The sequence below is a fragment of the Corythoichthys intestinalis genome, chromosome 16 (genome assembly GCF_030265065.1).
Source record: "Corythoichthys intestinalis isolate RoL2023-P3 chromosome 16, ASM3026506v1, whole genome shotgun sequence".
Classification (NCBI taxonomy): domain Eukaryota; kingdom Metazoa; phylum Chordata; class Actinopteri; order Syngnathiformes; family Syngnathidae; genus Corythoichthys; species Corythoichthys intestinalis.
The window spans coordinates 13,038,983-13,065,925 of NC_080410.1; the positions used below are offsets into that span (position 1 = coordinate 13,038,983).

At 38.4% G+C, this 26,943-nt stretch overlaps 1 protein-coding gene across 1 annotated transcript; it reads right to left on the reverse strand.

Annotated features, from left to right (window-relative positions):
- Nucleotides 1–4,553: 4,553 nt before the first annotated feature.
- Nucleotides 4,554–22,970, reverse strand: si:ch73-364h19.1 (uncharacterized). Its single transcript, XM_057860552.1, has 5 exons — nt 22,680–22,970; nt 22,065–22,174; nt 18,612–18,704; nt 17,509–17,679; nt 4,554–7,332 (listed from the first exon to the last, which is right to left on the reverse strand). Exons 1-5 carry the CDS (start codon nt 22,828–22,830, stop codon nt 7,126–7,128), a joined length of 732 nt encoding a protein of 243 aa, XP_057716535.1. The 5' UTR covers nt 22,831–22,970; the 3' UTR covers nt 4,554–7,125.
- Nucleotides 22,971–26,943: the final 3,973 nt, after the last annotated feature.

The following is a 26,943-nucleotide window of genomic DNA, read 5'->3' on the forward strand; positions in this document are numbered from 1 at the left end:
ATGTGAGGTCACAAGAAATGTATTAAAAATGAATGAGTAAATGAATAAATAAATTACATTCCCAGAGCAGAATAAACACACGTCACACTTATTTGAATGTTTTTATTCTTTTTTTTTCTAATTTATTACAATTTATTTTAACTTTCAAAATTGAATTTATTTACAATTATTTATAATTTTATTACTCGTGGCCTTTTTATTTGCGTTTTTAATTTGTTTTTATTTATTACATTTTGAGTAATGTTTTTTTCCCAAAATTGATCCTTTAATCAATTCATTCATTTTATTAAAAAATCTTTCTCTCTCTTTCTCTCTCTCTCTCTCTCTCTCTCTCTCTCTCTCTCTCTCTCTCTCTCTCTCTCTCTCTCTCTCTCTCTCTCTCTCTCAACATATATATATATACAGGGGTGCACATAATTTCTTTGCCCAGGTTCTCAGAGGAGGACCTGGAGATGTGACTTGGTCCTCATTGAACTTGAGAGCCAACCCGCCTGATGCAATAAATTTATGACAAGCTTTACTTAGAGCCAATTAACTTTAATTAATTATATTAACAATTAATGCTTGATTAACATCAAATGGCACAACAAAATTGCCATTACTTTGAAGTGAAATGTAAAGAAATAAAAAGCACCAATTCAAAATAAAGGGCATTATGCGGCTCCCACATTAACTCCAAACCTTTTTAAAAGTGGGATGTCCTCCTCATAAGACCTCATTGAACGTGCATGTTTAGCTTTGTAAAATGCGAGCAAAAACACGTTTGTCAGTGCATGTCGTTGTTCATTACCTTTATTCCGCTACTTGTCCATAGGGCGAGTGGGGTCCTGTTTGACATCGATAGTTTGCTTAATTGCCACATGCTCTCTGTTTTTTCCGTGGGTTTTCAAAGTTTGGATGGCTGAAATTCTTTGACCCTACATAAAATGCGCTGCTCTTATCGGCGACATTGGAATTCTCACGGCACATTTTGTACCGCATTTCATTTTGTACCGCATTTCCGTGCGAGCATCATTTGCTTCTTGCCAGCAAAAGTCCTTTTTTTCGGTAGCTCCGGTGACGTCTCTGTCGTCTGGGGGAACACGGAAGTAATTACTCAGTGTGGCCTGCCTCTTCGACATTTTGAGAAGTTATTTTCTCGTGTCCTCCGCAAATACAGTGGTCAGCCATCGGTACGCAAAAGCGTATGGAAGCGCTTTTGTCTACGTCCAGTACGCATGGGCGCATGCGGACCACTTATGTGCACCCCTGTATATATATATATATATATATATATATATATATATATATATATATATATATATATATATGTATTTTTTATTGCCCATTGCAAAATATATGCGTGCAACACTAATAGTGAATTGGATATCAAATGGGGGGCGCAAAATATTGTCCCACGGACCACAATTTGCCCCTGGGCCCAAGTTTGGGATGACAGTCCTATATTAATGCAAAAAAAAAACTTTTTTTTATTAAAATAATAATTAATCCATTAAAGGGTTAATATCGCAAGTAAGTTTGTTTATATACACTTTCTAAAAATATCAATCTTATTTTGTAGTGAGAAAATCATTTGTTTGAATAAATTAATGTCATTGTCAAATATTACCAAAGTTGTAAGGCCTGAAGGAAGAGATTTAAAATACGTAAATAAATAGCACCATCTGGCGGTTGAGTGTTTGTTTTTCTATTAGTAGAGGTGTTGTGTTGCACCAAAATCTAGGCTTTAATAAATAATCATTTTGAAGATTTGCCAAGGATTCCTGACTTATGAGCAAGGACCCCAATTTCACATTGGTCCCACAGATCTCAAGTAAACCAAAATGTCATGAAAGATAAGACTATTTAAATAATGTAAATTTTCTGAAATTTGGGCCTGTCATTATAATCTACTGATCATAAACTAAAGCATATTTAATATTAACTGTCAAATGTTCTTTAACTTACAAAGAAAACATAACACCACAATCAAATAATAACTTAAAAACCTGTTTTATCTGCTATGATATATTTGATGGACATGTTGGTCGTCAAAAGGGAGGGATAATGTAAGAAGCCATTTTATGAGTTGCAAAGTGGCATTGGCAAGTTGGCATTTTTAAATAATATACAGGTATCAGATTCTGGGTACATCTTGACACACAGTGACGTAGGTTTCTGTATTTTTTATTTCAATTGTTTTTACCCTTGCGGGCACGAAATATGATTATATTTTTTAACCCTTACAGGGAACTCATTTCACTCATTGGCTGCTATTGACGGCACTAGATGTCTAATCCATTTTGACTGGGAAGGGGCAAATGATCGTTCGTTCATTTGCTCCAGTCAAAATGGATTGGATGTCTAACACCGTCAGCGGTACTGAAAAAATAAGAGAGATTCATGGCGAGTCTTTCTGATTTAAATGAATCGGATGTCTATGCCCATTAGTCATGCAGTGAGTTAAATACTTTGAAAAAATGCTTTTTTTGAGGCCATAAGCAGTGTGTATTTCTCATTTTATTCATTTTAATTTCTGTTATTTAATTTTACGTAATTAAGATTTATTAACTTCTATTAACTTATAGTATACTATATACTGTATGTATTTAGACTTATATATAAAATTGATATTGAAAAAAAATACAATCATCATTAATAAATTAAAAAAAAAAAAAATCATAATTATCCAAATTGTCCATAGGTGTGAGTGTGCGTGTGTGAATGGTTGCTTGTCTCAATGTGTCCTGCGACTGGATGGCAACCAGTTCACAGTGTACCCTACCTCCTGCCGGTTGTTGGCTGGGGTAGGCTCCAGCACCCCCACAACCCTCGTGAGGATAAGCAGTTCAGAAGATGAATAAATGAATGAATATAATAATAATTGCATTTTTTATCGACCATAAATAGTCACTTGCTCGATAAAGAGTTAAGGGTGAAGTCAGTACTTCTCAAATGGTGGGGCACGCCCCCCCAGGTGGGCGCAGAGCGATGCCAGGGGTGGCGCGAGTGACCTCGGGAACACGCTTTTTTTTTTTTTGCCGTACTAGAATAAAGTGTACTTGCACATCCACTCCGTGGGTGGCAGTGGCGCTCTCATTTTCAAAGTGCGTGCAGTATTTTTAAAGTAAGCAAGAGCACACGGAAGAGACTCATGCAGAGCTGGACTCCCGCAGCGACCCACTGTCTTCTCTGGTTCTCATGTGTCCGGTGTTCTGTCAAAATTTGCTCCCTTATAAAATTTTTCTCCCAAAGCTTTTTAGGTGCTGAAAAAGCCCTCCTTTACATTCAGTTGGACTCTCAATGTTATCCAAAGGTGCAAACTAAACTAGATACATCATAAACATACATGTGCAACACGAAAATGGCGTAAATTAATACTTAACGACACGGCGAAGTCTTTGACAGTGAGAGCGCGGAGTGCAGTTACTGTGTGCAGCTAACATGTGTCTGAGAACTTTTGTATATGTCTTTACATGATCAAACCGAAGTAAATATTCCTTTCTTTAAAGAAAGTTTATAGTGTTTACTTTGGAATCGCCGCATTCGCGGCCATTTTTAACATTGCGCGCATGCGCAAAACCACAAGGTAGCAATTTTTGATGGGTTGCAAAATTTGTCAGAACACCTGCCGAGAAGTGCCGGTGTAGGGGCCTACACCTGAAACCGTTTTCGGCTTGGGATCGTCACGACCACCGCCCTCACCTACGGTTCTCCCTTGGCCGCCGAGAATGCGCTTTTTTCAGGCCGTTTGCCTTTTGGCTTTGACTTTTAATATAGTGGGAAATGAGGAAAGACCACTGTTTACTGAGTCTAAAAATGATTATAGCGGAGAGTCTGAAGCCAAATCAGTTAAGACGCCACTTAAAGACATTAGACCTCAATCTCATTGATAAGCCGCTTGATTGTTTTACAGCGAAAACGTGCCGAATATTGCCAATTGTCACAATCGTCCCGCTTTGTCAGTGTTAAATCAGTAAACCAGTGAGCACTGTGGTGAATCTGCGAAAATAAAAACTTTCCTTCTGTCCAAAGACACTGCCCCCCCCCCCCCCCCCCCCTGTATTCAGTTTTGGGGTTTTCGGTCAAATTTTTTGGCATGTTGTCCTGAAGAGTAAATGTTTCTAATCATTTTGAATTTGTTATTATTTACTGATTTTATTACTTTTATTTTTCAGTATCAAATGGTCAAAAATGTACCTTGAGTGTATTTTTACGGTTTGGATGTGACTTTTTTTTTTTTTTTTTAACTTCAGGCAAATTGATGCGCGTTGTCTTTTCTGTTACAAGCAAAATAATGTTAATAAAGGTATACTTATAAGTTGATCTATGTTACTTTTTTTCTTTAATAGAAAACAAGGACACAATGTTAGGCTGAGGCGTACTTATAATAGTAATATTATAGACAAATGATACTATTTACAGTGGCGGCAGAGAGTTGGGGGGGGGCGCGAAACATTTACGTCTTCCTTGGGGGGGCGTAACAGAAAATAATTGAGAAGCACTGGGTGAAGTTAAAGTGCCAACCTTTGAAGAGCTGTCCACCGTAGTGATCACTGTCCCTGAAAGGGTTAAATTTCATGAGGCTGGAGGGACTGAACGTATCCAATTTTTGAATTAACTCATCTATGTCATAAAAAAAGGCTGTTTTAATGGAATATTTTTATTGAAAATTACACACTTGACTTGTTAAGGATGTACAACAGATATATGAGGACACTATATACAATAAAACAATAATTATAATTCTTGCTGAAGATGAACGATGAGGAGTCATCTTTTTCATCAATAAATACAAGCAGGCCAAAGACTGCATGTGAGGTAATTTAACCATGGCAGGACAAGAAAACGTCTTTTCATTCATTCGTTCATTCATTCGTTCATTCATTCGCAAAGCTTTATGATGCATTTCATTATCCCAGTGCCGAGATACAATATGTAGAATAACAAGTTTATCAGAAGGTAAGTAATGATCTGAATTACAAACCCAATAACTAACTATGAAACAATCACATTGTAGGCTGTCAAGGAGCAGAAAATAATTTAATGAAGTTTGTACATTTTAAAATTTCTGAGTGGAATATCTAATGAATCAACATCTACAGTGATGGCCAAAAGTATTTTTTACCCTGCAATTTTGTCAGATAATGCTCACTTTCTCCCAAAAAATGATTGCAATTACAAATGCTTTGGTAGTAATATCTTCATTTATTTCACTTATAAAAAAACAAAGTTAAATCATTATCATTACACAAAACTCCAAAAATGGGCCTGACAAAAGTATTGGCACCCTTTGAAAAATCATGTGATGCTTCTTTAATTTGTGTAATTAACAGCACCGGTTACTTAACTGTGACACATAACAGGTGGTGGCAATAACTAAATCACACTTGCAACCAGTTAAAATGGATTAAAGTTGACTCAACCTCTGTCCTGTGTCCTTGTGTGTACCAAATCGAGAATGCAGAAAAGAAAGAAGACCAAAGAACTTTCTGAGGACTTCAGAAGCAAAACTGTGAGGAAGCATGGGCAGTCTCAAGGCCTAAAGTCCATCTCCAAAGACTTGAATGTTCCTGTGTCTACCGTGCGCAGTGTCATTAATAAGTGTAAAGCCCATGGCACTGTGGCTAACCTCCCTAGATGTGGACGAAAAAGAAAAATTGATGAGAAATTTCAACGAAAGATTGTGCGGATGGTGGATAAAAAACTTTGACTAACATCCAAACAAGTTCAAACTGTCCTGCAGTCCAAGCGTACAACGGTGTCAACCCGTACTATCCGTCAGCATCTGAATGAAAAGGGACTTTATGGTAAGATACCCAGGAAGATCCCACTTCTGACCCAGAGACATAAAAAAGCCTGGCTGGAGTTTGCAAAATTTTACCTGAGAAATCCAAAAACGTTTTGGAAGAATAGTAGAGGTTTTTGGTAAAAGGCATCAACATAGAGTTTCCAGGGGGGAAAAAAACGAGGCCTTCAAAGAAAAGAACATGGTCGCCACATTCAGACATGGTGGAGGGTCCCTGATGTTTTGGGGTTGCTTTGCTGCCTCTGGCACTGGACTGCTTGCCCGTGTGCATGGCATTATGAAGTCTGAAGACTACCAACAAATTTTGCAGCATAATGTAGGGCCCAGTGTGAGAAAGCTGGGTCTCCTTCAGAGGTCATGGGTCATCCAGCAGGACAAAGACCCAAAAATACACTTCAAAAAGCACTACAAAATGGTTTGAGAGAAATCATTGGCGACTTCTAAAGTGGCCAGCAATGAGTCCAGACCTGAATCCCATAGAACAACTGTGGAGAGATATGAAAATGGCAGTTTGGAGAATGCACCTTTCAAATCTGAGACCTGGAGCGGTTGGCCGAAGAAGAATGGTCTAAAATTCCAGCAGAGCATTGTAAGAAACTCATTGATGGATAACGGAAGCAGTTGTTCGCCGTTATTTTGTCTACAGGTTGTGCTACCAAGTATTAAGCTGAGGGTGCGAATACTTTTGTCCGGCTCATTTTTGGAGTTTTCTGTAAAATGCTAATGATTTACAGTATTTTATTTTTTTTCATTCTTGTTTGATTTTTTTCATTGCAAGCAAAATAAATGAAGATATTGCTACCAAAGCATTTGTAATTGCAATCATTTTCTGGGAGAAATTGAGCATTATCTGACAAAATTTGAGGGGTGCCAATACTTTGGGCCAGCACTGTATGAAATATCCCTTTTATTTTTTGGAGCAGTGGTGAGATGGCCTCATTCAAAAATTGTGATAAACTCCTAACTCAGAATAGAGTTGTCTGCCCTGTACAAACAGCAAAGCAAAAATGAACTTTTACTCAAATGATGCTTTATCCCAACCCCCAAAAATATCTTTTCAGCATTTCAGCATTTTCAGTCATTCAGTTCACAGTTTTTATGCTGTCCATATTTCGTCTCATCCAAGTTGAACCAGCAACATTGAGTCTTTTCTCTGTTGAGAGTTGCACACAGACATATTCAGTTCAGTTCTTTTTTTTGTTGTTGTTGTTTTTGGTTGTCCAGCTCCAGATGGCCAAAAGTCAGTCTTGAGGTATTTCAGTCAACGTACTTGTGAACCATGTTCCAACCATTTTATGGTCTTTAAATTCCACTCATTTTCAAGTCTGTCACATTAATTAAACATCCTCTGAACTCAGTCTCAATAACACTGGAAGAATATTGTCGCTGCTCTCAGAGTTGACTACATTAGGTGCCTCAGTTTGAACATCAAATGCCGAGTTGGTTTGATTACCCAAAGTGGAAGAAGTGTCCAAACTAGGTGGAAGGATGTTGTACGGCAGCTCCACAGACTGACGGACACTCTCTTCATATGATGGAGGGGGCTGAAAAAAAGGTTGGGGGTAAAAAAACAAACAAATAAAAAAACAGGTTAACACTTGTACACTGTAATACTGTAAAAAAAAAAAAAAATCTGGTTAACACTTATACAAAGGATAAAGGTGACCTTTTTTTTTTTTTTAGCATTAATTTTCATGAAATTTGATTTGTATGACAATTTGCACTGAAATGCACAAATTTCTGTTTTAAAGGTATTTTATTTGATAGCTTTATGACTGTATTTTTGTTTTGTTTTGTTTTCATTTTGTTATGTTTTTTGTTTTGTTTTACTATTACGCAAATCTGATATATACATATATATCAGGGGTGGGCAAACCGGTCCCCGAGGGCCGCAGTGGGTCCTGGTCTTTGTTCCAACTGATCCAGCAAAGAGCTTTTAACCAATTAGGTTTCAATGGAAACAAGAAGCACCTGACTGCAGTCAACTGATTGCACTTATAACACACCAGATTGGTGAAAAGGTGTCCTCTTGATAGGTTGCAGCAAAAACCCGCACCCACAGTGGCCCTTTGTGGAATAGTTTGCCCACCCCTGGTATATATTGAGATTAGCTTGTCAAGTATTTGATCATTTCTTTTGGGACTAAAGAAGAGGTGCAAAATATCAGTGACCTCGCCACTTTTGTTATGTACTTTTTTAATCTAAGTACATGTAAGGCCGAGACTTGAATGGAACAACACTTCTTTATTCAGAGTGCTTCTCAGCATATATGTCACCGAAACATCACAGAGATTCCTTTTATACTGTAATACCACACCCACAGGAAGTGCACACTGTGGCAACAGCAGTGTGACATAAATATGTCACATCTCCTTGTATTGTTATTATTATAAGGCTTATTGCTAAAACTAAAAGACATAAAAAAACAACAACAAAAAAAAAACAGTTAATCACTTTATATGAGCAACAACAACATATATATTTGTTTCCATTACTGTTTGTATAGCATGCATTTCAGCCATATATTAGGTATAACTCACAACTTCGCAGTTTGTATACTGTTGAAGCAATGTTGCTTAAAGTCACTTCATATATTTTTACTTGTAAATTGTCACACAAAAAGATATTCTATCAGGACGTAGAGTTACTATACTTGCAGGTTCAAGATAAAATGTATTGATATTCTGATTTCAGCATTTTTGGTAATGAGGTTAAACGAAATTAGAATCATTACTTCACTAGCTATAATTATTGATCATTGATTTGCTGTCTTATTTAAACTGATCTCTTCATTATCTTTTGTAGAGATTCGGGATTTCTAAGGAGTTGCATGTGATAGCAAATGGCCTACTTAAAATTGTACACACACACACCCTAACACAAAGTGAGATTTTAAACCCTACTTTGTAACCATAACCCTAGTTTGAAATCCTACTTTGTGATCTTAACCTTGGTTTGAGACCCTAATGTGAAACCTTAACTCTGGTTTTAACGCTTACTTTGGAAACAATGTTCCCTCTAATTTTTCATGTGTCTGAGCAGACACACAAGCTCTCTGAGCACACTGCAGACCACGGTGAGGAACATCAGATGTGCACACGGAGGTCACACACCAGTATCACGCCTATTCAAGACCTTGGATCATAGCAAGTTACATGGCTTATTAAAATAACGAAATTACAGCAGCAATTTTCATTTGTTTACTTTTAATACTTGATCATTTATTTCACCCACTCATTGTTCATGAGATGTGTACTTTGTTATATGTTACAGTCCTGCTTTAACCATAGGAGAGTCCTGCTTTGGCCTGGGTAAGGTCCAATTGTGGCATGGGTGAGTTAATCAATAAAACAAAAAGAACAACCACAATGTGTCACACTATATCACTCCCACATTAAAACTGTTCAGACAATAAGGACACTCAAAATTCCTATTTTCTATGTCTGAGCGGCTACACTGCAAAAACACACCTTCTTAAAGGGATCCTCGATCTTAAAGATGTGTAGGCTTTTAATAAACCACAATTGCTCTCTTGTGCTAAAACATGTTGTTAGAAGCACATAAAATGTTAAATCTATGGCAATGTTTTATAATATTTAGTACATATTTTGACTGATAATTGGTGCCATGTTTTGCGGGCTCGGAGTGATGATGTAATTGGGACGTTTCCAATTATGTACAACAATTGTGTATTGCTGCCTAAACTTGCTAAGTAAAATGCCACGATGTGCTGCTTTTGGATGCAATTTCAAATCAAATGGAAACAAGGGGAGTGATGTGAGTCTACAAAGATTTCCTATTGACAAGAAGAGGTGAAAGGTTTGAGAGAATGCCTGTAGACTGACAAAACTTCCCAAAGACCCAAGGCTTTGCTCTCGCCATTTTTCTCCTACCGCGTTCGAGGCTTTTGTCAACAACAACTCACGAAAGAGCTTACCAGAGCGGCTGGATCTAAGCGTTGACTAAAATCAAATGCTGTTCCAACTATTTTCCCTCACAAAAAGCCTCAACGTGCTCGGATAGCGAGTGAAATGCGCGCAATAAAGCGCCAAAGAAAAACTGCTGGCCGCTCTCTTAAGAAGGCAAGCCACTCCTGTTGCTACAGCGGTAGGCGAACCTTCTGGCAAACCGGTAATCACAGAGGAAGCTAATAAGCTACTGTTAGTTCATATGGCAGTAAGTGTGTCTGTTGAGTATTCACCTAATATGAGTGATGCTGCCACTCAAACTGATCCAGACACGTCCGATGCAGCGATACTGTCATAGGCATAGTTTGACTTTTGGGGCCGTGTCAGCAATAAAATTAACTTAAGAGAATATTTATAATAATAAGTTGACAATTAGCTTTTTATGTTTCCCATCATTCTTGAGGGGAATTCTAAATCAGGCTGCTTAGGCAATACTTTTCGCCAAGATCGACATCCATTGAATTATGATACGTGATACGCCCACCGGTGTCGTGCCAATGTAGTTACCCCAGTCAAAAATTGTATCCCCTGGGCGGAGTCATATGGAGGTAGATTTGCGTCTTTATTATTCAATCCCAAAAAAGTTGCTTTAAAAAAAAAAGTTGCTTCAATCAAAATATATATTTTTACTTAAAAAAGTTGCTTCAATCAAAAAAAAAAAAAAAAAAATGTGTTTGAGTGCAAAAATAAATTTGAAACTAGAAAAAATGCATGTGAAAGCTATTTTTCTTTGACAGCTTTTTTTTTTTTTTTTGAGCAATTTTTTTGATTTAAGTCATGTTGATTTGGGTTTGGGCCACATTTTGGCTAGGATGTTTTTGTCTTTATTATTCAATCAAAAAATAAGTTGCTTTAAAAAATATATATTTTCAAAAAGAAAAATCACTTCAATCAAAAAAGAAACATTTCAATCACAGACAACGTTTTTGAATGCGAAAAAAATAATATTTGAGATTGAAAAATGCATATGAACACATAAATATTTTCAATCAAAGAAAAAGATTGTTTGAAAAATAAAATTGCCCTCCACTAATTTTTTTTTTGTTGAAAATTTTATGCAAAGCAAATGACCGTCTAAGGTGTTAGACACATGATCTGTCGAAAAATAATTCTAACCTATTATAAAATTATATTATTTTGTTCATTTCATTCATTTTTGTTGCAGTTTTATTGCTTTACAACTTTTATATATATAGGAAAGTTAATTTCATGCAATGACACTTTTTGGCCCCTCCTTAAAATCCGCTTCTGGATAAAGTGGCCAGCTGATGTGCGCCGAGCACTTAATATGGACCACCCTTACGTAGCTAAACGTGAGTTGGATGTACAAGACATGGAGGACACTCGATCCAGATGACGAATTTAATGAGGACAGCCACAACATGACTCCGATCCTGACTATCACACGTGTTCATTCATAGTTTTATTACCCTCAGTGAGAGTTTATAATGACAATAGTCATGAAAATAAAAATGCACGAATGACAAGGTGTGTTCAAGCTTTTGGCCTGTACTGTATGTAAAGCACACGACAGCTCTGGATGCTAACAATTTACACATTTATACTGGAATAGGTTTGATCACTGGAGTTCTCAACAGCATACACTCTCTCGCTCCGTTGTCATTGAGACGCACTTGTGGCGAGTACATCACCAGTTTTGCCCAACTGTTGTCTTATAAGGCGTTTCCTGCTCTGCATTTTGCCTTTGTTGCTCGTCTTGTGGACGACCGACAGTGCTGTCCTGCTCTTCACTTTTCCGATCTGGTTCAAATTGGAAGGGCAGAACCGACGACGTGTTGGGGTAGCTAACGAGTGACACACTGGAAGTTCGGCAACGGGCCCAGTGATGTCACTGCGCTGCCATGTCAACAAGAATGGCAACCTATTACTTAAAATAATTTTACAAAATTTATCAAAACGAAAACATTAAGAGGGGTTTTAACATCAAATTATCATAACTCATACTAACATTTATCTTTTAAGAATTACTTGTCTTAAAGATGGAGGAGGCCGTTAAAACGAGTTAAATTCCCTCGTTTTCTGTGTAACTCTACAAGAAATAAGTGAAATTATCTGCCAGTGCTTCAAGTAAATTTTTACTCAGATTTCTTGAAATAAGAAAAATAGCTTGCGGAAAATTAGCTTAAAAGACATATTTTAAGCAATACAGGGTGACCCAAAAAAAAGTTTACACTGCCATAATACAACTTAAATGCCATGTTTATTCATCTTAGAATTAGAATTTAATCACAAATTATACATTATTGTAAAGAACATGTACAGTACACTCTATTTTTCAATGTGTCCTCCCTTAAGTGTCACAACAGCTTCCAGGCGCCTGCGGAATGCTTGACAGGTCTTCTTTATGTATGATGCTGTCATCTTTTCCCAAGATCTAACAATGGACCTCTCCAAGGCTGCCACAGAAGTTTGTGGCTTCTTACAGGCACTGTCCTCCACAGTTGCCCATATGCTATAATCCAGGGGATTGAGATCTGGACTCTGGGGTGGCCACATATCACCTTGTCAATCAACTTTTTGGTCCGCACAGATCGGGTTTTCCAGACCCAGGTTTTCGTTAGTGTTGCACCAATACCATTTTTTGGCCCCGATACCGATACCTGGCTGTGCAGTATCGGCCGATACCGATACCATACCGATACCACCCCGATTATATATATATATATATATATATATATATATATATATATTTTTTTTTTTTTTTAATTTCTTTCCTTTTTTTCCCCCCAAAGAGCTACATAATTGTATGTGAAATCATTGCTATCCAGGCTTTGTCAGGCTGTTGCTTACCTTTGCAAAATAGGAAAAAGACTAGTACAAAGTATAATACTAGGCCAACAGTAAGAAAGTAAAAATAAGTTCATAATAATAAACTCTGAATGAACTGAGTAAACTTTTTTTAAACCTCTCAAAGGCCAAACAGTGCAACTTTCATGAAATTATTGTCACATTCTGCTGCTGGTTAGATTGTGTTTTGTTGCTGGGCTGTTAGTGGGGGCGTTCCTGACGTCGCACCTGAATCCAATGCGGGCTTATCAACGCAGCATTTAAGCACGGGTGAGCTCAGAGAAGGCTGCCGAGATATTTGCTTTGCTGATCGCCATTTGACATCTCGCACTATAGTCTCGCTACATTTGCTTGTTACGCCCCTGCATTGGGCTTTTTCTGTTAGTGTGCTGCACTCGTTTGTAACCTCTACCCTGTGCAGGTATTTGAGCAGGGGTGGGCAATTAATTCCACAAAGGGCCGCAGAGGGTGCGGGTTTTTGTTCATACCCATCATGAGGACAGCCTTTCACCAATCTGGTTTCTTACAAGTGCAATCAGTTGATTGCAGTCAGGTGCTCCTTGTTTCCACTGAAACCTCATTGGTTATACTGTGTGTGCTGAATCAGTTGGAACAAAGACCAGGACCCACTGCGGCCCTCGAGGATCGGTTTGCCCACCCCTGTATTTGAGTGTTTTTATTTTGGCTTTTTGGCTCGCTGCCTATCGTCTTAGTTAATCTTCGAGTTTTTAGTATTGAGCTCCGTCGACCTGCTGTCACGGACTCCTAATTGTTATTTCTACTATCCCGCGATCGCGTGTTATTTTTTGTTTGCAATCATTAAACCCTTGTACTTATCCCCCGCTTGTTGTCCGCTTCGAGGTCCAACCTTGTTTCCGCATTTGCGGACGCTCACAATTATAAGTAATAATAATTGACCACAGCATCCCATCTCTCTATTAGCCTCGTTTTTTCGGGAGGGGGTGGGTCCCTTATTTCTATTTCTGAAAGGTGGCAACCCTACTTTGGAAACACTTCCCAAATTACTGTGGCATTTCTTTCATTAAAAGACAGTAAAAGTAAAGTAGACTAAGTGAACTGACCAGAGATAGTTGCTCCGGTCCAGCGCCCTGCTTCCTCTGGATAGCAGTCCTGCTCTTGCAGGCTCAAACTCGTTGTGTTCGTTCGCGTTTCGTCTTCAAATGTTTTATCAGGTTCGAGGTATTGAAACTGGCCGATTTAACTCCACATCTCGAAACTTTCAGGCCGCAAATCTTGCATGCAGCCATTGATTTTAATTGACGGGATTTCTATTTTGAAATATTTCCCGACCGCCGCCATGCCGCCATGTCGGCCATGTCATTGGTCAGAAGTGGCTATTGGCCCATTCTCGTTGGTCTGGAACAGGCCAATAGCGATAGCTGTTTGGTGTTCACGTGTCATCACACAACACAGAGACAAAATGTAGTGAGCGCCAGGAGAAAAAAAAAAGGCTGCGGTCAAATGTTATAATAATGGACCGGTAAATGGTATCGGCGCCATCTTTGTTGGTACTCGCCGATACCGATACCACCATTTTGGGCCGGATCGGCGCCCCCTGCCGATACTAGTATCGGTATCGGTGCATCTTTAGTTTTCGTGAGGCTGTTCCAGTATCTTTCAGCTTCTTTTTAACTTTTTAGACTGCACATCTGGATATTCTCAGATCTGCTGCAATCTCAGTAGGTGTCAGACCGGCACGCAGCAATTCAGGTACAGCTAAAGTTTTCTTCATTTTCAGCAGAAGCACAGGAATTGTAGAGACGAGAGATTACCAGCTGCATTGAGTGACCTTAATGAATCACTTAAGCATGACAACCTATTTAGATATTTTTCAATGGCTTTTAAACAAGCAGTCAACTGAGTGTAAACTTTTTTTTGGGTCACCCTGTAAATTAGAATATTTAATCTTTAAAAAGCTTTGAAAGGTCAGAAACATTCTTAATTCAAGAATAGATATTGTTCAAAACATTATTTGAAAGCATTTTTCCAGACACCTGTCGCTCATTGAGTTATGTTGCAAAATAGTACAGAAAACAATTTTGTTGGTCTAATTAACTAAACAACTAGGAGCATTGCCTTGCCGTATCGAAAGCACCAATGGGAATGTCGAGTTGCAGTATCAAACGCACCAATGGGAGCGTCGCGTTGCCGTATCGAACGCACCAATAGGAGTGTCTCGCTGATATATCATTGCAGCGCTAACAGACAGTAGTCCTATTGGCGCTACATTACGTTTCTGTTGAATTTTTTTAGATAGATTTTCTTGTGCGCTGAGTGTGTGCAAGCAGTGCATGATTGCGCATAACCCTACTTTGGAACTCTAACTAGAATTTTAAACCCTACAATGGAACCCTAACTTTGAAACCCTATTTTGAAACATTAACTCTAATTTCAAACTTTACTTTGGAGCCCTAACCTTTGTTTTAAACCATACTTTGGAACCCTAACACATACACACTCTCAAAGACACAAAGCCTATAAAGCCCCATATCAACGGAAAGTTTAGTGGAAATACAGGGTTCCATTTAGAGAACACCTGAAAATATACTCTATAAGCTACATTTGTGATTTTGTTTTTATATACATGGCCAGGTAATCTGTTACAAGTCTCCCTGATCACATCTGGGAGATTGTCTCCCTTATCCATATGACTGAAGCGACCCAAAAAACCCACATTCTCTTCAATACACCCATCGCATGCATACATGGAACTCAGTGGCTGCCATTGATGGTGATAGACGTTCTATTAGAGTGGGGCAAATAAGTATTTATTCAACCACCAATTCTCCAGTTCTCCTACTTGAAAAGCTTAGAGAGGCCTGTAATTGTCAACATGGGTAAACCTCAACCATGTCCACAATCTCAGTCAGTCACACTCCAAACTCCACTATGGCCAAGACCAAAGAGCTGTCGAAAGACACCAGAGACAAAATTGTAGACCTGCACCAGGCTGGGAAGACTGAATCTGCAATAGGTAAAACGCTTGGTGTAAGGAAATCAACTGTGGGAGCAATTATTAGAAAATGGAAGACATACAAGACCACAGATAATCTCCCTCGATCTGGAGCTCCATGCAAGATCTTACCCCGTGGCGTCAAAATGATAACAAGAACAGTGAGCAAAAATCCCAGAACCCCACGGGGGGACCTAGTGAATGACCTACAGAGAGCTGGGACCACAGTAACAAAGGCTATTATCAGTAACAATGCACCGCCAGGGACTCAAATCCTGCACTGCCAGACATGTCCCCCTGCTGAAGCCAGTAGACGTCCAGGCAGCATTTGAATGATCCAGAAGAGGACTGGGAGAATGTGTTATGGTCAGATAAAACCAAAAAAGAACTTTTTGGTAGAAACATAGGTTCTCGTGTTTGGAGGAGAAAGAATACTGAATTGCAGCCGAAGAACACCATACCCACTGTGAAGCATGGGGGTGGAAACATCATGCTTTGGGGATGTTTTTTTGCAAAGGGACTAGGACGACTGATCTGTGTAAAGGAAAGAATGAATGGGGCCATGTATCGAGAGATTTTGAGTGAAAATCTCCTTCTATCAGCAAGGGCATTGAAGATGAGACGTGGCTGGGTCTTTCAGCATGACAATGATCCCAAGCACACAGCCAGGGCAACAAAGGAGTTTCGTAAGAAGCATTTCAGGTCCTGGAGTGGCCTAGCCAGTCTCCAGATCTCAACTCCATAGAAAATATGTGGAGGGAGTTGAAAGTCCGTATTGCCCAACGACAGCCCCAAAACATCACTGCTCTAGAGGAGATCTGCATGGAGGAATGGGCCAAAATACCAGCAACAGTGTGTGAAAAGCTTGTGAATATTTACAGAAAACGTTTGGCCTCCGTTATTGCCAACAAAGGGTACATAACAAAGTATTGAGATGAACTTTTGGTATTGACCAAATACTTATTTTCCACCATGATTTGCAAATAAATTATTTAAAAATCAAACAATGTGATTTTCTGGGTTTTTTTTCACATTTTGTCTCTCATGGTTGAGGTTTACCCATGTTGACAGTTACAGGCATCTGTAATATTTTCAAGTGGGAGAACTTGCACAATTAGTGGTTGACTAAATACTTATTTGCCCCACTGTATATGACTCTTTTCATCCTTTTGCTGTGAGTTTAAATTTAAGTTTTAATTTAAGTTTAACGGCGGCATGGTGGAAGAATGGTTAGCACATCCACCTCACAGTTCTGGGATTCATGAACGGTTGTCTGTCTCTATGTTGCCTGCGACTGGCTGGCAACCAGTTCAGGGTGCCTTCTGGCCGTTGTTAGCTGGGATATGCTTGGATAAGCGGTTCACAAGATGAATGAATAAATTTAGGTTTATTATTAGTTTATCACTACTAGATGTCTGATCCATTTGAACTGGGAGCATGGTAGCGAATTAACATTCACCATCAACGGCAGCCAAATGAGGTAATTAAGGAAAAGGAGAAAAGGTCAATGCTCCCAAAAATGACACAAGTACAAAGCAACTATCCTGGACACTGTTTGTGCTAAGGGTGCTGGTTTTAATTATGTTTGATGTCCCTTTTTCTCATTACCTTGTTTGCTCAAGCGAGTCAAAGCTCAGCAAAAGATCAACACTGTAAAACCTTGAAACGTTGCTGCCAGCAATAAGTGCACGATAAGTTAATAGTATGTTCTGCGTACTAGGCCCTGAATGCAATCTGTCTTCAAACGAGCTCTCACTGTTGTGTATACAATTCTTTATTATAGTGGGATTATATATTTATCATGTCATTGAAAGGCTACATTTAGGGCCAGCAGTATAATAGTTGAGATAAGATTATGATTAGTATGACGGTGGGACAATTATGTCATAACTAACAATTTTTATCCTTAGTAATGAAATACTTCATTGTTGTATAGCATGCGTGGCTGTGTCCACTTTAATGTATCCTACCTCCGTCTCAATGGGTCCATTGAGGCCAAAACGGTCCGCTATCATCATGTGGATCTGCCTCTGGCGATCTTTTTTTCGGACACTCTCGTAGGAGGGCAGCCTGGCTAGCGGGGGCTCCAGAGAGGGCAGACTGTAGCTGGAGGGCAGGCCAACAAAGAACAGCTGGCTCCCCTGCACATATTGTCACACATATGTATAAATAACACAGCAGGGTGGTTATTAACAAAAAGGGACACATTACACATGCTGTCATGTGCCGTGGGTCTTGTGGTTGATTGTCCAAGAAATGATCTACGTTTATGTAAACTAAGAAAAAAGTAAAGCATGTCATTATTAAAGCCAGGCGTATTTACTTCTATTTTCTTTTAGTGAATTATATGAAAATAAAATGCCAAAACCAGTATGACCATTGTGGTTTTTAAAAATCATTTATTTATTGTGTTGCTATGGCAGTGTGCGAAACACTGCAAAATCATCCAGTTTGAACAAAGCACACATTCACCGTTTTTTTTTTTCTTTTGTGTGTGTAATTTTTTTGTTGTTGTTGTACAATGTATTAAAGCATCCATTGCAAGAGCTATATTTCAAATTCTGCCTTTTGTCAATTTTGACTGATGCCAACAATATATTTATTATTGCAATTTCAAAGCATTATGACATCAGTGTGTAACTTCTGCTTGTTTCTTAATTCATTCAGTGCCATTGACGATAGATGCCCGATCACGTGTCTCTTTTCATCATTCTGCAGTGAATTTAAATGAGTTCATCACTAGTAGACGTCCAACAATTGAACTCATGCATTTGCTCTCAGGCCTCCCAGTTTAAATTTGTTGGACGTCTCTTTCTGTCTGTGGCAGCCAATAAGTTAATGTTGTACATTAGAATTGGATCCCACGTAGTGTATTTCAACCACTAGAGCAAATAAGAACCACAATTTTGAACCTGGTGTACCGAGAATTTGATCAATTTAAGCAAAACTGTATCTAATCCAACTCTTACACCAAAACTCATCATACTGTGCATGATTGCCAAATGTACAACTCCCAACTAAATTGTCATGAGCTCCCACTTCTACAGAAAAAAAAAAAATGTAACTAACTCACGTCAGTATTGTTGGCATCTGGGATGTGCGTCTGCTCAAAACACGGTGATCCCACCAGTGTCTGCCTGCTGCTGTAGTACTGAGGAGGAGCATCCTGTAAAACAAGCAGTCATAAAAGTGAAACAAGAAAAGGATCTATCAGGCAATAAGTTTAATACAGCACTCCCAAATGTGTCAATTAGTCAGATTGTTGCAACTTTTGGCCCAATTTTCACGCCTTGTTTAATCATTGTGCACACTAGATGTTTTAGCAGTACTATAAATCAGTGAATCAATAAGACGACCACCCGCTGATTTCTGTGCCACCTCCCATTTCCACCCCTTTTTACAACACCACCTGTCAACGTCTCACTGTTGGAGGTGTTGGCATCTTTGAGTGGGGGGGGGGAGCCTGCGAGGAAAACGAGGTAATTGTCTTGAGTCAAAATGAGTCTCCTTTGTTTGGGGAACAATATGGCGTCCTACTGTGTCATCAGTGTCCCTAGGCAACAAACCACACAGTGTGGCCTTTTCAGCATCTCTTCATTCCCCTTTTAACCGCAGTAGGTACCGCTTAACGAGCACACTCCACTACACATTACGACCTTGTATGTCATTTAGGGCGGCGTTACAACAAAGTCAATTTGTTGCCTGACTAAATTTAGCAGGAGGATAAGAAATGAGCTCTCAACAGTTTTTTTTCTAAATGAAAATTCCAATTTGTATTAACTAGGGCTGTCAAAATTATCGCGTTAATTGGCGGTAATTGATTTTTTAAATTAATCACGTTAAAATATTTGACACATTTAACGCACATGCCCCACTCAAACAGATTAAAATGACAGCACAGTGTAATGTCCACTTGTTACTTGTGTTTTTTGGTGTTTTGTCGCCCTCTGCTGGCGCTTGGGTGCGACTGATTTTATGGGTTTCAGCAGCATGAGCATTGTGTAATTATTGACATCAACAATGGCGAGCTACTAGTTTATTTTTTGATTAAAAATTTTACAAATTTTATTAAAACAAAAACATTAAGAGGGGTTTTAATATAAAATTTCTATAACTTGTACTAACATTTATCTTTTAAGAACTACAAGTCTTTCTATCCATGGATCGCTTTAACAGAATTTTAATAATGTTAATGCCATCTTGTTGATTTATTGTTACAATAAACAAATACAGTACTTATGTCCCATATGTTGAATGTATATATCCGTCTTGTGTCTTATCTTTCCATTCCAACAATAATTTACAGAAAAATATGGCATATTTTATAAATGGGTTAAATTGCGATTAATTACGATTAATTAATTTTTAAGCCGTAATTAACTCGATTAAAATTTTTAATCGTTTGACAGCCCTAGTATTAACCCTTTCATGCACGAATTGTGTTTTTGTTGTTGTTGTTTTTTTGTTTTTTGTTCTAAAATGTTATTACATATACTGTAGACAATATTTTTTGGCCCCCATTTGACAACAAATGGGGGCCAATGGCAATGGCAATATGCCAATGGCATATTTTTTGCCATTGTCAATATAAGTATGTGTATTAAAAAAATCATAAAATAATTATGAATTTAAAAAAAAAAAAAAATATATATATATATATATATATATATATATATTTACAGTATAATTCATTAATTGAAGGATCCGTTTTGAAAAAAAAATATTTAAACAGTATTACGTAAAAAAATATATTTTTTTAAAAAATTAGTACTTAAAAAAATATGAATAATTCAAAATAAAATAAAATTAATTTTAAAAAAAATAAAACTTAAATAAATACATAAAACAAATTTTAATAAATTGAAAAGAAGAAGACGAAAGACCTGAATTCAAAAAAGTGTGTCCCGAGTGTATTTTTGCCCTGGGAATTTTATTAATATTATTATTTTGTATTGTGACCTCACAAAGCTTAGCTCTTTGGCTGCCATTGACAGCAATAGAAGTCCAATCTATTTCAACTGAGAGGGACTGGAAGTGATCATTCGATCCAGTTTAAATGGAATGGACGTCCATTGCAGTCAATAGGTATTTTCAATATCAATTTGCCTATTTTATTAACTACCATGACACATACTCTGTGACCTGGGCTGGCGTGAACAAATTAAGATAATGTTCCCTGTAGTGATCACTTTCCATGAAATGGTTACATTATTTAACTTTTTCAAGCCACAATACGCAATGACATCACATACATTTTAAGTGACGCTCGCAAATGACCTTTGCCATGACCGTCACATCATTTCAGGGAGACAGAGATGACACCCAAAACGTGATGTCAGAGGTCATTTTCCCTCACTGCCTCATAGTTTTAAGAAGCAAAAAAGGAAAGAGAAAAAAGGAGAGTTGTTCTTTTGTCTCAGCCATTGACTCAGCTTGTGTGAAAAAGCACAACCGTGTAAAATCAGCAGTGAAGCCGGGGGAGGATCCCAAGGGCAGTGCGCCTTTTTCACAAGCGCAAACTAAAAAGGAGACCCATTGTCTCCTTGTGTCCCCAACACCCATAGTGGGGTTTGTCCACTATTCATGATGCAAACTGAAGCAGGGAAAGGTATGTGACGATGAAGTTGAAGACATGGTAATGTCTCACAGCAACACAATGCGCAAGTGTGTTTGTTTTCCCTTATGAAGTATCTATCTTTCTAGAACAAAGTACTAACGTATAATTCATCTTCATTCAATCTGCCTGGAATTTACTTTATCATAACAGTTTGCCATACAGCATGGACTCTTGACCAGCCTGTGTGCTCTTATCAACCACATTTGGGTGACGCTTCAGTTCAACCTGGCCACTTTGTCCTAGGGAAACAGTCTGTTAGTTCTTTGGTGCTGCTAACAGAGGCTCTCCTTAAAAACTGTTTCCTGTCAGTTGTGGTAAGGGAGCTATGAGTCATGTCCCTGCAATGAGAAGATAACAGTCAAAACTTACCCTCTGGGACTCACAGAGGCGAGAAAGAAGTCAGGAAGAGGAAGTAGAAAGAATCAAAACGGTACCTCTGGCTTGTTTACTTTCACCAGCACTATCACCTGCAGCTTTACAAATTAATTATCTTTAATAGATATGTGGTTGAGATCATGTTCCTCACGTTCTTGAAACAAATCCTAAACTCAAAAAATATCGGCATACATGCCTCTTCTTTGGAAACTTTTGAACTCAGCTTTAATTTTTTAAAATTATATCTATTTGAAAATCTCATTTGTTTAAGTGTCACATTTATTTTTGTCAATGCAATTGGCTGTGACAAATCCATTACTGGACAATGATCATATCAGGTTTAATATAGAACTTTTCACACTGCTCAGCAAATTGAACGTGACAATTGATAATTGCGACACATTAGGATCACATCGTGTATTTGGGTCTGGCTTTTCTCAGTCCCATCTTGAAACAGAACATGCAGGCCACTTCACAAGACAACTCAGCACAAAAGGCACTTATTTGCCTTTTCTTGTTGTTCCATGAGCTTACCATATCTGCATGTGGTCCCTGATAAGAGCGCAATCTGCAACACTGCCGATCCTTGCGGTAAATGATGGACAGGAGTACCACAATAACAACAAAGAACACCAGGGAGGAAACTGTGTGAGAGCAGGAGAAATACAAAAAGGTTCATTTAAGATAACCAGACCTATTGTTATAGGGCAATTAATGGTAAAGAAATAAATGTAGTCACAATGCTCAAAATATAGTCGACCCAGTTGGAATTAAATTAATTGAAACATAAAGCATATAAAGTATGTCCATTTCATGGTTTTTTGTTGAGTATTGGGAGTTTTTACTCACTTAAACCTGTTTTACAAGCATTTCAACTGGTTTGACAAGTATTTAATTTCATCAATCAGTTATTATCACCACGTATCTTCCCATTTTCAATAAATTCTGATGTCAAATTAAATAAATTATTCAAATGTGTCATAGCATGATGATGTGATTGATAAGGAATTTTGTGTTTGACACCCAAGTGGTGTTACATTACGTACACTCTTGAGAAATAGTCTATGAAATATCGATCGCAAAATGTATTATTGTGCAACAAAGTGACTTTTTTTTAAAGCAACAGAAGCGTCTTACAAATGTACTCACAACACGCAGCGACCACGGTGAGTTGATCCGATGTCAATTGAGAGGAGGGAATGGTTGGACTTGCAGTTGCGGACATTTCAGCTGTGTAAACAGTTAATGTTGCTTTCAAAGATGTCCCTGAACTCATCAGGTTTAACACCAAAGCTGTCATCTTCTTAAATGGAAGAATACTTGCTGGCCCCGAGTTTCGCAGCTCTTCCTCATGGTGTAATCCAACAGGCTGTCAATCCACATGCTCTCAGCGAGCCGGATCTCCAAGTGTCCGGCGGTCTGTAAACACACCACCGCGTTTATGAGCGGCTGAAGGCGAACTGACGTCATCGGGAAGCGGTCAGATTTGCAGACAGTTTACTGGTCGGCTGACTCCGAGAAAAAACTACACCCGCATGTTTTGCATGCACAACACAGATGCACAGTCATTAGCTTGGCGTTCCAAATTTAATGGGGAGTTTAATGTCATTATTGTTTCCTCCATAGAGGCACCCCAGCCAGGAGGTCAGAATGCCTGAACTGGTTTCTGATCACCTTGGAAACCCCTCATGGTGATGATTTGTTCAACTCATACAAGGAGCCAAAGTGGAGAATTAGTAACTGTGGTTCACTTTCTTTTGCACTTTACAACTTGTAAATACAAGGGTGTAGGTTTGGTCTTAATATTGGTAAGGACAATATAACAGCATAACCTGCATGTCCACTTTTTGCTAGGGACAGGACATTAATTAGACCAAACATATCTGGTCAATGGGGGTCAGGGCTACATTCCTAAATTCATTCTCAATATGAACCTAAATAATTGATAGGCTAAATCAGTACTTCTCAAATAGTGGGGCGATGCCAGGGGTGGCGCATGTGACCTCGGGGAACATGCTTTTTTTTTTGTTTTTTTTGCCGTACTAGAATATAATGTACTTGCACATCCACTCAGTGGGTGGCAGTGGCGCTCTCATTTTCAGAGTGCGCGCAGTATTTTTGAACTAAGCAAGAGCACACAGAAAAGAGATATGAAGAGCTGTGCACCGTTTTCGAGAGCCGTTTTCTGGCCGGACTCACGGCAGCGACCCACTGTCTTCTCCGGTTCTCACGGGTCCGCCCGAAAAGTGCCATTTTCGGCTTGGGATCGTCACGACGACCGCCCTCACCTACGGTTCTCCCTCGGCCGCCGAGAATGCGCTTTTTTCGGGCCGTTTGCCTTTGACTTTTAATACAGTGGGAGATGAGGAAAGACCACTGTTTACTGTGTCTAAAAATGATTACAGCGGACAGCCAGAAGCTAAATCAATTGAGACGCCACTTAAAGACATTAGACCCCAATCTCATTGATAAGCCGCGTGATTTGTTTTTCAGCGAAAACGTGCCGAATATTGACAACAATTGTCCCGCTTTGTCAGTGTTATATCAGTAAACCAGTGAGCACTGTTAGCATGCTCAGTGAAAAATAACCCCACACCATTGCAAAGGCTGGTTCTGTTAGCAGCAAAAATAAAAACTGTCCTTCTGTCCAAAGACACTCTTTTTTTTCTTCTATTCAGTTTTTTTTTGGTAAATTTTTTTGCATATTGTCCACATGAGTTAATGTTTCTAATCTATTTGAATTTGTTATTATATACTGATTTTATTACATTTTATTTTTCAGTATCAAATATCAAAAATGTACCTTGAGTGTATTTTTACAGTTTAGATGTGACTTTTTTTTTTTTTAATTCAGACAAATTGATGCACGTTAAGTCTTTTCTGGTACAAACAAAACGATGTTAATAAAGTTATACTTTATTATAAGTTGATCTATGTCACTTTTTTTCTTTAATAGGAAAAAAGGACACAATGTTTGGCAGAGGCATACTTATAATAGTACTTTTATAGACAGTACTATTTATAAAGGCGGCAGAGAGTTTGGGGGGCGCGAAACATTTACGTCTTCCTTGGGGGGGGCGTAACAGAAAATAATTGAGAAGCACTGGGCTAAATGATCAATGCAAAATAAATCTGCATTGACCTATACTAACCTTTACACTGCAAATTTATAATATCTCAATCTGATAGTTTTTGTTAAATCTAGTCAAAATATATATATATTTTTTGAGTGTTAAAGGATAGTTAACAGATTAATGCGTCAGATTCTTCCACTTACTTTAAGTAAATATTACTATTTGTTCGTATTGAGCCCATACATCTAAAAGTTGGACATTTTTCACCTAAATCAAGAAAAATATTTAAAATAATGTTTTGAACAATATTCTTGAATTGAGAACATTTCTGACAATCAACTTGACTTGAAGCACTCTGGCAGTAGCAAAATTAGTGGTGTGTTTCCCATCTCCACAACATTGACGTCTTTTTACATTACTTACAGTGGCTGCTGCTGGCGAAAAAAAACTTCTGATATCCTTTGTCTTCGAAGGGGGCGGGAGAGGCGGCGTGTTGTATATATGTCGGCCTGTGAATGCGTGTGGGGGGGGGGGGGGGTTCAAGTCATCAGGCAATCAAACGTGGGTTTGAGTGAAAAAAATGGACTGGCATTCAGCGAGTGAAAAGGGGTCAGTGTAAGTCTGAACATAATGAAAGTACTGTAATTCACTTCATAACGGTAGGATCAATTCTATCCTTACAACATATAGGAAGACAGATCTAAATGACCTATATAACTTAAATCATTATATAATGCAAATAAGGTTGCTTAAAAGTTGATGGGGATAATGTGAGCACCCTGAAAAGTTGGTAGTGTTATGTCCCTACCGTCCCGATGCAAACCTACGCCCTTGTGTAAATATTTCATTAGACAGTAGGAGTGGGAACCTCTTGGTACCTCATGATATGATACGATTTGCGATACAAAGCTCACGATAACGATGATCTGACGATACAGCGATACAACGATTTTCGATACAATGGTCAGGAAATCATTCTAGGATATTCTACAAAAAACTAATAAACAGAAAAACAATCTTCTGCTGTGAATTGGAATGAGTTTATCACTGGTAGACGTCCAATCCATTTGAACTGGGAGGGTGGCAGCGAATGAACATTCGTTCATTCGAACATTCGTTCATTCGCTGCCATCCCTCCCACTTCAAACGGATCGAACGTCTATGGCCGTCAGTGGCAGCCAATGCCAAGCAATGAGTAATTTTGGGCAATTTACCTGTTGATTTTCAGTTACTCCCTGTTGATTTTGGGGTATTTTATGGGTCACTTGCTTCTTATTTTGCGACACAGAACAGGAAGTGACCTGGGAATCACCCAAATGAATAGGCAGTGACTCAAACTCAACAGGAAATTACCTGTAAATGGCCTAAAATGAAAAGCAAGTGACCTGTAAATGCCCCGAAAATCGGACTGAATGACTGTGAATGCTCTGGTTTTGAATGAACAAACGTTCCCAGTCTAAATGGATTGGGTGTCGACCACCGTCAATGGCAGCCTTTTTTTAAAATTGACACCTCTTTAAAACGATATCTCGATTCTTGACAGGAGCATATCGATAACCTTTTGGGATACAAAGTATCATGATATATTACAATTTCGATATTTTGTCACACCCCTATTAGGCAGTGTGACTTTACGAGATCTACAATGTTGATTGGGTACCTCCCAATATGATTTGATTTGTGATAAAAGGCTGCTTCATAACGATCATCTTACAATATGGCAATACAACAATGATGGATACACGGGTCAGGAAATGGATCTACAATATTCCACGATACAACTATTAAAGAGAAAAACAAGCTGTTCCCAGATAGAACAAAATATAATGTTTATATTTTGCAATGACGTGACGAATACAGTCTGTCAAAAACTTTTGTCTTCCTCACAGACTATGAGAATATTCCAGGGCAACCTTTCTGAAAATAAATACAGCAGCACTATATTAGAGATATGTTATTTAAAAAAAAAAAAAAAAAAAAAAGGGGGGGGGGGGGTGTCTTTCGGAACGTATGACGATTATAGACGTAAAATTCAGTTAAAGTACTGCACATGTTCTGGGTCCCTCTGGTCAAAATGATTTGGATGTCTAGCACTGTCTATTATAGCCAATGAGTCAACATAAACACTATTCTAGCGTAAAAGTTTGGTCTATTGGAACATTTTGGTAGTAACCTGTTGGTAAACAGTGACATCTTTTTAAAAGATAAGGGCTGGTACTGTATAAGCAAGCAAGGCGTTTGCCTAAGGCGCAATCTAGTGGAGGGGGGCGCAAGATTGCTTTTGGGGGGGGGGGGGTACCCTGATTTGAAAATAGCCTCTCATTATATGCTTCCCAAAC

Coding starts and splice junctions, on each gene's coding strand:
- si:ch73-364h19.1 (XM_057860552.1), bottom strand. CDS start 22,830: ATGACAGCTTTGGTGTTAAACCTGATGAGTTCAGGGACATCTTTGAAA. Junction 17,680..18,611: donor CAGATGCCAACAATACTGAC/GTGAGTTAGTTA, acceptor CAATATGTGCAG/GGGAGCCAGCTGTTCTTTGT. Junction 7,333..17,508: donor ATGGACCCATTGAGACGGAG/GTAGGATACATT, acceptor CCTTTTTTTCAG/CCCCCTCCATCATATGAAGA.